The 12,653-nt window shown below is 39.1% G+C and overlaps 1 protein-coding gene across 1 annotated transcript in view; it reads right to left on the reverse strand.

The window, feature by feature from the left end:
• Window positions 1-12,653, reverse strand: part of Lepr (leptin receptor) — a 100,460-nt gene that overhangs the window by 44,673 nt on the left and 43,134 nt on the right. The window contains exons 8-13 of the mRNA XM_032901686.1: window positions 12,351-12,641; window positions 12,078-12,195; window positions 9,049-9,248; window positions 6,894-7,042; window positions 5,349-5,508; window positions 5,151-5,233 (exon numbers count right to left, since the gene is read on the reverse strand). Of these exons, the coding sequence (XP_032757577.1) occupies window positions 5,151-5,233; window positions 5,349-5,508; window positions 6,894-7,042; window positions 9,049-9,248; window positions 12,078-12,195; window positions 12,351-12,641 (1,001 nt within the window). The remainder of the gene's footprint in view (window positions 1-5,150; window positions 5,234-5,348; window positions 5,509-6,893; window positions 7,043-9,048; window positions 9,249-12,077; window positions 12,196-12,350; window positions 12,642-12,653) is intronic.

The raw sequence follows: 12,653 nt of genomic DNA on the forward strand, positions 1-12,653 counted from the left end.
CAACAACATATCAAAGTGATCATCATTATCAAGTAGGTTTCATCCCAAGGATGTAGGAATGGTTCAATATATAAAAATCCATCAACGTAATCCACTATATAAACAAGCTCAAATCAAAAAACCACATGATCATTTCATTAGATGCTGAGAAAGCATTTGACAAAATTCAACATCCCTTCATGATAAAAGTCCTGGAAAGATCAGGAATTCAAGGCCCATACCTAAACATAGTAAAAGCCATATACAGCAAATCAGTAGCAAACATTAAACTAAATGGAGAGTAATTTGAAGTAATTCCACTAAAATCAGGGATGAGACAAGGCTGACCACTCTCTCACTACTTATTCAGTATAGTACTTGAAGTCCTAGCCAGAGCAATCAGACAACAAAAGGAGGTCAAAGGATACAAATTGGAAAGGAAGAAGTCAAAATATCACTATTTGCAGATGGTATACTATACTTACATGATCCCAAAAGTTCCACCAGAGAACTACTAAGCCTGATAAACAACTTCGGCAGAGTGGCTGGGTATAAAATTAACTCAAACAAATCAGTAGCCTTCCTCTAATCAAAGGATAAACAGGCTGAGATAGAAATTAGTGAAATGACACCCTTCACAATAGTCCCAAATAATATAAAATACCTCGGTATGACTCTAACCAAACAAGTGAAAGATCTGTATGACAAGAACTTCAAGTCTCTGAAGAAAGAAATTGAAGATTTCAGAAGATGGAAAGACCTCCCATGCTCACGGATTAAATGATTAATATAATACAAATGGCCATTTTGCCAAAAGCAATGTACAGATCCAATGCAATCACCATCAAAATTCCATCTCACTTTTTTATAGAGTTAGAAAGAGCAATTTCTAAGTTCATTTGGAATAACAAAAAATCCAGGATAGCAAAAACTATATTCAACAACGAAAGAACTTCTGGGGCATCACCATCCCTGACCTCAAGCAATATTACAGAGCAATAGTGATAAACACTGCATGGTGTTCTCTTGATGAAGCTAAGAAGTGCATGCTGACAGGAACCAAATATAGATCTTTCCTGAGAGACACAGCCAGAAAATGTCAAATACATAGGCGAAATCTAGCAGCAAACCACTGAACTCAGAACAAGACCCCCATTGGAGGAATTAGAGAAAGGATTGAAAGAGCTGAAGGGGTTTGCAACCCCATAAGAACAACAATGCCAACGAACTAGAGCTCCCAAGGACTAAACCACTACCCAAAGACTATATATTGACTGACCCATGGCTCCAGCTGCATATGTAGCAGAGGATGGCCTTGCTGACCAATGGAAAGAGAAGCCCTTGGTCCTGCCCAGGTTAGAACCTCAATGTAGTGTATTGCGGGGGTTTGGGGGGCGGGATAAGCAGGGTTGGATGGGGAGGGGAACACCCTTATAGAAGAAGGAGAGGGGGAGGATATAAAGGGCTTATGGACAGGAAACTGGGAAAGGGAATAACATTTGAAATGTAAATAAAGAAATATCCAATAAAAAAAACTATATACTATTGGTACCAAGACAGGCAAGTAGATAGGTGGAATAGAATTGAAGACTGAGAAATGAACCCACATTCCTATGGTCACTTGATCTTTGACAAAGGAGCTAAAACCATCCAATGGAAAAAAGATAGCATTTTCAACAAATAGTGCTAGTTCAACTGGAGGTCAGCATGTAGAAATATGCAAATTGACCCATCTTTTTCACCCGTACAAAGCTTAAGTCCAAGTGGATCAAGGACCTCCACATCAAACCAGATACACTCAAACTAATAGAAGAAAAAGTGGGGAACAGTCTTGATCACATGGGCACTGGGAAATTTTCCTGAACAAAACACCAATGGCTTATGCTCTAAGATCAAGAATCAACAAATGGGACCTCATAAAACTGCAAAGCTTCTGTAAGGTAAAGGACAATGTCATTAGGACAAAACAGCAATCAACAGATAGGGAAAAGATCTTTGCCAATACTGCATCTGATAGAGGGCTTATATCCAAAATATACAAAGAACTCAAGAAGTTAGACTCCAGAGAATCAAATAACCTTATTTAAAAAATGGGGTACAGCACTAAACAAAGAATTGTCAGCTGATGAATATCAAATGGCTGAGAGGTACATAAGGAAATGATCAACATCCTTAGTCATCAGGGAAATGCAAATCATAACAACTCTGATATCCCACCTCACACCAGTCAGAATGGCTAAGATCAAAAACTTAGGCAACAACAGATGCTGGTGAGGATGTGGAGAAAGAAGAACACTGCTCCACTGTTGGTGGGATTGCAAACTGATACAACCACTCTGGAAATCAGTCTGGAGCTTCCTCAGAACATTGGATATTCCACTACCTGAGGACCCAACTATACCTCTCTTGGGCATATACCCAAAATATGCTCCAACATATAACAAAGACACATGCTCCACAATGTTCATAGCAGCCTTATTTATAATAGCCAGAAGCTGGAAAGAACCCAGATGCCCCTCAACAGAGGAATGGATACAGAAAATGTGGTACATCTACACAATGGATGAGTACTACTCAGTTATCAAAAATAATGACTTCATCAAATTCATAGGAAAATGGATGGAACTAGAAAATATCATCTTGAGTGAGGTAACCCAATCACAGAAAAACACACATGGTATGCACTCACTGATAAGTGTATGTTAGCCCAAAGGCTCAAATTACCCAAGATGCAATCCACAGACCACAGGAAGCTCAAGAAGGATGACAAAAATTCAGCTGCTCCCACTCCTTCTTAAAAGGGGGAACAAAAATATTGATAGGAGGGTAACTGGAGGCAAAGTTTAGAGCAGAGACTGAAAGAATTCAGAGCCTGTCCCACATGTGGCATATATATATATATATATATATATATATATATATATATATATATATATATATATATAAACTTGATAAGGTTTATGAAGCTAAGAAGTGCATGCTGACAGGAACCAGATATAGATGTCTCCTGAAAGACACAGCCAGAGCATGTCCAATACAGAGGTCAATGCTAGCAGTAAACCATTGAACTGAGAACAGGACCCCTGTTGGAGAAATTGGAGAAAGAATTGAAAGAGTTGACGTGGCTTGCAATACCATAAGAACAACAGTGCCAACCAACCAGAGCTCCTAGGGACTAACCACTATCCAAAGACTATACATGGACGGGCCCAGGGCTCCAGCTGCATATGTAGCAGAGAATAGCCTTGTTGGGCACCAATGGAAGGAGAAGCCCTTGGTCCTCCCAAGGTTGGACCCCCCCAGTATAGGGGAATGTCAGGGGGTGAGAAGGGGGGTTGATAGGGAGAGGAACACCCTTATAAAAGAAGGAGAGGGGAATGGGATAGGGGGCTCATGTCTAGGAAACCGAGAAAGGAAGTAACATTTGAAATGTAAATTTAAAAATATCCAATAAAAATAAAAGTATAAATAAATTAAAAAATGCCTACCACCAATGGGAAGAGATAAAAACTTTAGACCATAGTGGAAAAGAATACAGACATTAGAGGAATCCCTCAAAGGGGAGTGTCAGAGTTCTTCTCTGTTTTCTTTCTCTCTCTCAAGTCCCTGATGCCATTGGGTGGGGATGTTGTTTGCTCCCATCATAATGGTCCCAAAGTGGCACCAACAAAAAACATGGAGCTTTGAAACCCTAAGCCAAGATAAACCATTCTTCCTTACAAGCTATTTATCACAGGTAGTGATGCAACATGTAATTAACACAGGAACCATTATCACTTAAATACTACTCATGTTAGGAAACCAAAGGAACACAAAACAGAACATGAGCTACTGAAGGATAGATAGTCCATCCAAGAAAAAGGCATTCAAGTACTTTGAGAGTCAGCAGGTTAGTTAGGGTGCTATCCCTGTCTTCAGATCAACCCTGAGGAACCTATACCATTCTATTCTCCAATAACATATTCCCCAGTGGCCATTTAAATTTCAGTTAATTAAGTAAAAAACGAAATTTTAGATTTTTACATCACACTGGACACAACTTAAGCCAAAAAGCCACAGATGGCCGCCATGTTGGAAAAAGCACACACAAACTGTTCTTGCCATTACAGAAAGTTCCATCAGGCAACATCACTGAGGAAACATGGGAGCCAGGCATAAGGAAAGAGTGAGAACTATCTGGAAAGAAAAGCCATTGTTCTGTTCAAGGGCATGATGGGATTATGAGGAAGGAGGTTGACTGTAGACTGGTGCATGGGGCAGTTTTTATAGCTATGAGGACAAAGATTAAAAATGAAAATAAAGAAAAGCTACCTAGATTCTGTTCATGGCTGACCCTAGCAATGGCTGAGCAATGTCACTGTCTATCCCTCAATATCTAACAAATACCACTGCCAATTAATATCAGTTTCAAGCGAAAAGGTCAAAGTGGAGACCATTTAGAAATTGCATTACCATGTCAACAAGATCATATAGTAACTAGAATTACAAACTAAGCATACACAAACTCTTAAATAGCCCAATTTTTATATGGGGATTGGTCTTAGATCAGGAAATCATTTTAAAACATGTATTAACTTCCTCTTGGAGAGAGAAATTCATTTCAGATTTATATAATAAACACAGCATTGCCTACCTCATGTATAGTATTCCTAAATTGGTCTTCAGCTTGATGTCTACTAATGAGATTATTTACTTGGGATAGAAATCAGCTCTTTAGGAGAATGATTACCTTAGCATTTCCAAATTGATCATCCACCATTATGGAAAACACTCAGCCTATGCCATCACATAGGTCAAATACTCTCTTACATCTTCGGAAAAGCTATGTTTACATTGTTCAGCATTCAACTGACTGAAATCCAATCCTGGACTTAAAACAACACTAGTTATCACTTAGTAATCTTAATCCTGATAGAGATGACAAGTGTGAAGCCCAAAGAGTTCAAGACTTTGCCAAAATTACAATGACACAATTATAATTGAACTGAGAAAATAATAAAGGCTCCTGACAATGTCAACACTCCAGATAGTTAGCTCTGATAACCACATCCCCAAACTGCATTAAAACATAAGATCTGGGATCATTTGTGAGATAAACAATGACAGGGCTATGAACCAAGTATAGACAAACCTAAGTTTAGAAGAAAATAAAAGGTAGAAATTGGAAATACCTTCCAAAGCAAGGTGACATTTCTCTCCTTTTTAGTAATATCCCCATCCATTATTCTCCAGAATTCAGGCCCTCTCATAGGAACTGCAAAATAACAAGAAGCTGGAGTTGGACGCATGTTCTCAGGAGGAATGTTTTCAGTCATGTTTGAAGCAAATGCTTCTGCATTCTCAAGAAAGTTTAACAAATGTTCACAGACCTTTTACATCCATGACAAGCGTGTAGGCTGGACTGCTCCAATTACTCCAATACCCTAGTCCATCCAACCGCCGGCAGCGAACCTGTACCACATAGACCGCACAGAGATCTGACACTGGCAGGCTGGCCGACTTTGATTTTGCATCAAATACCTCGTGCGTCTATAAAGGAAGTCACACTGTCAACATACCTGCCTCCTGTGGGTCCTGAAGTGCGCTTTCATTTTAAACCTTAACAACATTCCGAACTTAAGACCGAGGAATGTATTTTCCCACTTCAGAAATCACGAAGTTAGGCTAATCAAAGGAACAGAACACTGCCTCCCACATCAGTTCATTCATTCCCTTGTGAACAGGCTGCCCTTGCAAGGTCAGTGCCAAACTTGCTCTCACCCCACTGCTAAGCCTTGTCCTCTGGGCCTCTCTCCACCACCAAGACAAGAATTCTAGCGTGATGGTCAGACAGGGCTCTCTCTAGAAAATCAAGTGGATAAGACTCAAATGCACTGCAACAAGGTCATTGTGCTAATGGTGTAATCAGGATTTCTTGTATTTCCAGATTTAGCAAGCTGCTGCTGCAAAACTAACACAGTTCCCCATATGCACACTCAAACACTGATTGTTCAATAAAAGTAGCCTCTATCAAAATGCCCATGCATACACATACTGAGAGCCATCAGAATACCTTAAGAGAAATATGGTCTCAAAAAAAAAATGAGTGCGGGCAAAAAGGATGAAATATGGCAAATGTTTTTTTCAAAACAGCCTCCTCCAAACATTTAATGTCACAAAGTACATCTGTACACTAGAAAGGTACAGTGAGGCAGGGTTTCCTCAGCCTATTTAACCATGCAGTCTCTTTTTCACAGACATTTCGTTGGGAAAACATCCTGTCAAGAATCCTTCAGGAAATGCCGGCTCACGACATTTTGTTCTTTACAAAGATTAAAGTTTGACAGTCTACGTAATGAAAGTGACTACACACACAGTAGAGGACAGTACACTCTCTCTTTGTGTGCCAGGAACAATGCTAAGATGCTATTGCATGTTTAGCTCTCTGCAGCTGTGATACCTGCATAAGACATACATAGGTTGGTCACAGAAGGGAGAAGGGCTCACAAGGCCCCCAGCTCTCCCCGAGGATTTTGCCACTGCTGGGTAAGATGAGACTTTTTCATTGGTGATACAGCTAACCATGGTCCTGTGGGAAAAACCTTCTTACCAAAGATGTAGAATGACAACTGGCTAGTGAGAGGAAAGGGACCAGTGGTAGGGGAACAAGCGGTGGTAAGAAAGGGTGAATATGATCAAAATACAGTATATGGATGAAAATATCATAATAAAATCCATTATTAAGTATGATTAATAGATGCTCTTAAAACACTTAAATAGCATCTAGTAGTCCTGGGACTTGAAAGGCTAAGCAGCAGGAATACGAAAGTTCTAGGCCAGTTTGAGCTGCACAGTGACTTTGAGGTTAGCCTGGGCTAAGAGAAAGACACCAATTTACAGAGAGAGAAAGAAAATCAATTTGAAATAAAAGGTACCTTCCACTGCATTTCTTTTCCATTTAAGCCATATCGAATCTGGAACTGAAGGTTATTCTCTGGAAAGACTGGCTTTTCCCAAGATACTTTCAATAATCCAGTGTTTATAGTAATCTCTGCTTTTACATTAGATGGAGGTAGTGGTTTTACTAAAAAATTAAAAAACATAATATTAAGTAATAGTAATTTAAATATCCTTTTTAAAGTCTAGTCTTTTCTGTGGGTCACATCCCATAAATGGAGTAATGGGTTCTGCTGCCATAGCAACATGTTAAATTGCTTAAGTACTGTATTCTCACACTAGCTGGTAAGGAACTTTTTCTCCAGAGGGCATGTCCTCCTATCTCAGATCCCATCATATCCCTTCCACAGCTGCCAAGAGTCAGAATCTAATAGGTTAACAAGAGGTAGAGCCCAAGGTCTCTAGGATGATGGCCAGAATACTCCTCTTCTTCGCTTATTTTGATGGGTACCTCTGCCACTGGCACATCCAACCAGAGATAGCCCTTGACTGGAATATGAAGTACACAACTCTAGCAGCTGAAAGGAAATAGAATCCATAAATTGAAAAGTCCCAATTAGGCCCATGTACAGGCATTGTACAGAGAAGTTAGGAAAGGCTTCTATAGACATTCCTGGCCTACCCACTCAATCCGGTGACTCCCTCAAGCTCTGTAAGTCAGCACAGCATTGACTCATAGGAAACAAAGAAGACCTGCACTGCACATGAATGTTCACCATCATTCCTCCAAGTCTCACTTCTGAAAACAACCATTGTACACAAAGGGCAGTCTCTTGTTTGAACAGTAGATTTTGGTCACTAAAGAAACCAACACTAGTACTTTAGATCATCCACGATAAAACGCCTCAAATTTGTCATTGGTATGTAGTTTCTTATGATCATTAAAGTCCTCACAGTTCATTAAAGTATTCATCTCCAAGCCAGGAAGATGATAAAATGTTTATCCCTAGAAAAGGCCATTGTTTTCCAAGAAAGGAAATGTCAAGCATTTGAGACTGTGTAAGAATTAATTCTTTGGTTGTGCCTCAATGGATCACATGGATAGATTCAGTGCCTGCCAAGCACTGCCAGTGTAGTATCTACACTGGCCAGAGTTGTGCACACATCGGGGGAGTATGATGGATGATACATAATGTTTTCCTGCCTAATCCAAGTTTTAAAGTCTAGGAAGAAGGGCACAGAGGTTTATATCCTAAAACTTTATTTCCACATTGCTTTCTTCCTAAGGCAAGATGAGTCCAATTTAAACTGTTTTAGTTTTGGAAAGCAAAACACCCAGTGTTATTCAGATAGCATGTTGTTGATTCCATGTTGTATGTGAATGTTCATGGCCCTTTATTACCCTGGAACGCTGGGTAACAGAAATGTACCAAGTGTAGTAAAAACACAGTGGAATGGTGCAAAGGAAAAGATAATCAATTAAGTAGGCATCTTTATCAAAAATCAGATCTAGTAGTTAAAATACATTCATCCTATAGTTAACAAAATCTAGATTCTATTTCAAATATGTGCTGACCAATTTTTTTAAAAAATCATGAAAAATTATAGATTTTTTGGCATAATTTCCTAAAAAATAATGTATAGCAATAAAATAAATAACCAAAAGTCAGTCATTTCTCAAATATTCTGTAATAACTTTGGAAAAATGTGTTAAATGTCTCAAAGATGCTTTGAATCCTTTGATCTCAAGATACCTTTTGAAACTTGCGAGTAAGATTACAGATCTCACCAGCTGCATCAATTTTCTTCACTTCCTTTAGCGATTTTAAATGTTTCTTACCCAGCATTTTACCCATTAAAGTCTTGAAGCCTTTAGATTATCAAATAAAACTTCCAGAATAAAATAGCAAATTCTTGCAGAACTACACTAGAAACCTTACAAAATTGCTTTCAGTGACACCACGCAACTCACCAAGTGCTATATGAATCTATTACCCATATTTATAAACAAACAAGCTATGAACTATATTAAAAAATAATTCAAAATGGTAATAAAAACTCAAAACTAGAAAGCTTCTAAGGCCAATCATCTTCTCAACTACTCCATAAACAGAAACTTTTTTCTTCAAAATATAGTACAATTAGAAAATGACATCCAAATCTAAGGAAAATACATAACACAGTTTGACGTACCTACAGAGTCAGGAAGGACACATGTTGGTGGAGAGTCAAGTGAACCTAAAGAATGGTTGATCCTGATCCACATTGTATAGCCAGATAATAGAAAGATTGGCTGGAAAACACATTCATAAAAGCCATCTCTCTGTAAGACGCAGTTTTTGAGCTCTGACGTAGGACGAATAGATGGATTATCGGGACAGTACAGGCTGCGCCTTAAAAGATATATTTTTTTAAAGTAGCCAGTTAATATGTAGTATTGATTTTAAAAAAAAAAAAGACATTCAGAATTCAGATTTGTTGTTTGACAGACATCATTTTCTCTGTCTAAAAAGTGATGCTGTTGTTAGGCCCTCTTGAGCTCCAAGCCCTAGCTAGATCTTAGCCTTTCCACAAAAAGTGACTATAAAAAACACTGCGAGGGAGGTGGTGAAGGACAGATGTGAGAAGAGTTGACAAGAAGGTAAATTAGGCACAGAGTCACAGAACTGTGGTGGTTATACTAGTGCAAGATCTCAGCCTTTCTAACGCTGAGACTCTCACGCCATTCCTCAGGCTGTGCTGAACCCCCAACCTTCCTACTGCTGTGACCCTGTAACACAGTTCCTCAGGCTGTGCTGAACCCCAACCTTCCTACTGCTGTGACCCTGTAACACAGTTCCTCAGGCTGTGCAGAACCCCAACCTTCCTACTGCTGCGACCCTGTAACACAGTTCCTCATGCTGTGCTGAACCCCAACCTTCCTACTGCTGCGACCCTGTAACACAGTTCCTCATGCTGTGCTGAACCCCAACCTTCCTACTGCTGCGACCCTGTAACACAGTTCCTCATGCTGTGCTGAACCCCAACCTTCCTACTGCTGCGACCCTGTAACACAGTTCCTCATGCTGTGCTGAACCCCAACCATAAGATGACTTTTGGTGCTACTTCATAACTGCGTTCATGTGAGGATCAGGATTGGTATTGTTTTCATTACATCAGTTTGGACTAGACAGTATTCAAGCCCTGCCAGTCAAGCCAAATATTGAGGTCAATTACATTCTCCATTTCTGTTGGGATTTAACACACTGTTTAAAGCAAGAACAAAATAAATAAATAAACAAACAAACAAACAAACCTGCTTTCCCTCCACCCCAGGAGTTCCCCCCAGTCCTATTTTTAATCTTTACTTCAATAATTATGTCACTGATGCAAGCCTCTGGTGTGTTGGTTCTCAACCTGTGGGTCACAAACCTCTATGTCCAAAAAATAAATAAATAAATAAAAATAAAATAAAAAAAGAAATCACTCATTTTCTTTTTTCATTTTTTTTACTCACTTCATTTTTCATATTTAAACTCATTTTCTCAGAAATGAAAATTCTTTAAACATTAAGAGTCATAAGCAAACCCGACCTACTTCCTCACAGCACACAAAGCTTTTCTTCTCTTAGAAACAGCCCTTCTGTCACTATTTGCTCTGAAAATGGTATTCAGATGACTAAAGCCATCTCTACAGGGATGAAACGGAGAAGGAAAAAGAAAGCTAAAACACTAAAATCGTTTCTCATTTACCATCTTTGTAATATCTTCTTCTCAAGCATGTGTGTGTGTGTGTGTGTGTGTATGTGTGTGTGTGTGTACATTCGAGTACATGTGTGTGTTCAGATAATTAATTAATGATTGGTGAGGAATACAATGACAGAAGGATGTGTAATCATCAGTGTGCAGCACAATAGCAGTGTGGAAACACAGTGGCAAAGGTCTAATCCTGAATGGTTGGCTTCATCATCATGACAGTAGTAACCATTTATTGATTGCTCATATGGGAGAATGTTTTCTAGGAGGAGTCATATTACTTAATTACATCCAAATGAAATGTCATTAATTTCGCCCAAAAGCATATAAACCCTACCATTCTCTGCATTTTACAGACAGGGAAATTAGCACTTGGGAGGTTCAGGAACGCATTAAGGATTTGTAGTTGGTGATGTGGTGATTCCGTGAATGTCCGGATGGTGAATGAGCTGTGGGGCTTGTAAATGGTTTTCTGCAGACACATGTTGGCATGTGAAAATGCACGGGAAGGCATAGATAATTAAAATGGCCAATCGCAGACTTCCAATTGGTATTAAAAACACTCAGAGCATATAGGATGAAGGCACTGATTTTTCCCATCTAAGAAATGCAAAAATTGACATTTTTATTCCAATACCACAGAGGAATTAACTCAGAGCGTGAGGCACAGAGCTCAGATCACAGGATTGAAGAGAAGGGATATATTTTCTGGGTTGAAAATTTTAAACTTTAAGAATAAGTGGGTGCCTTATACAAACTGAAATTCTCCAATTTAAGTATCAGAGTCTAGAATACAAGAGCAGCAAATATACTGGACAACTACTGTGAGAGGCTTTGCAAACAAGGATGTGTGTGCCTTCTTTATACCAGTGGGACATCGTTTAGGACACACCTGTGTCCAGACAAGGGGGGATGCTATTCAGAGATGTCTTAAATTATTTTTGAGCAAAGAAAGGTAAAAGGTAAATGAGCGCAAATTTCTCTTTAATAGAACCCATTACCCCTATTAACGATGGCTTGCTATCTTACTTCAGTCACTTCATTCTAAAAAAAAGCAAGACCAGTCAGACAGTCACATCCTGTAGAAGCTTGTTCCTGTCTGTTCTCTTCTAATACTGACCTTTAGCTGGATGAAGTTAAGCTTATTAAAACAGTGCACAGCCAACCTTAGCCTATTCTCTGGGTCAAAATGCATTGCATATGAAATAACTCCCTTGCACGTCACTCAAGAGTCAAAACGCAATTCCCGAATTTGGTTAGTAAACATGATAATATGAAGTTAAAGCAAAATACATCTTGTAAGCCTCAGGTATAAATGTTTTCAAAGATTGTAATTTATGAAATTCCTCACAATCTTTCTAATGAGTTATATTCAAACTTCTGCTCAGGGAGAAAAATGGACCAGATGTCTGCTATAGCAATAGAGTAACAGAAAATTTAACCATGTCACGCCCAGAGAAAAACAGAAGAAGCAAATGCAATACACACCTGTGATACCTCATCTGCACAGTGCTTCCCACTAGTGATTGGATTGTGCTGGGTGACCATCTGCAAGTCATTTTAGTTAAGTACCCGTCAGTTTCACATGATATATTGATATTGACATCTATTTAAAACACATTAAAATATTAATATAAAGTAAAAACACCAAAAATCATGAAAAAAAAAACATTTTCCTCACATCTTTAGTGGGACTCTAACGCAGTCCGTGCTAACAAGTGATCTAATAGGACAGAGTGGATGAGGCCTTGGGACGCTTACCGATCACATATAATTCAGCGTAGCGGTGATGGCACGCCTGCTCATTGCAGCAGTACACTGCATCGTAGGCAAACTTCCCTCGAGGTCTGGTGGCTTTCAGGTTGGAGAAAGTGACTTTGCTAATGTGGTCACTCACAGTGTTGTACTGTGTCTCGGGGATCTTCTCGGCTAGATTCATCCACCAAACTATTTGTTTTGAGGAGATAGTCTGGTTCTCATTTTTGTAGATGCAGCGAAAGGAAGCATTGGATCCAACACTCGTCAGAATTTTGGGTGGAAAATACATGACATCTGTAACAAGGA

The sequence above is a fragment of the Rattus rattus genome, chromosome 1 (genome assembly GCF_011064425.1).
Source record: "Rattus rattus isolate New Zealand chromosome 1, Rrattus_CSIRO_v1, whole genome shotgun sequence".
Taxonomy (NCBI): domain Eukaryota; kingdom Metazoa; phylum Chordata; class Mammalia; order Rodentia; family Muridae; genus Rattus; species Rattus rattus.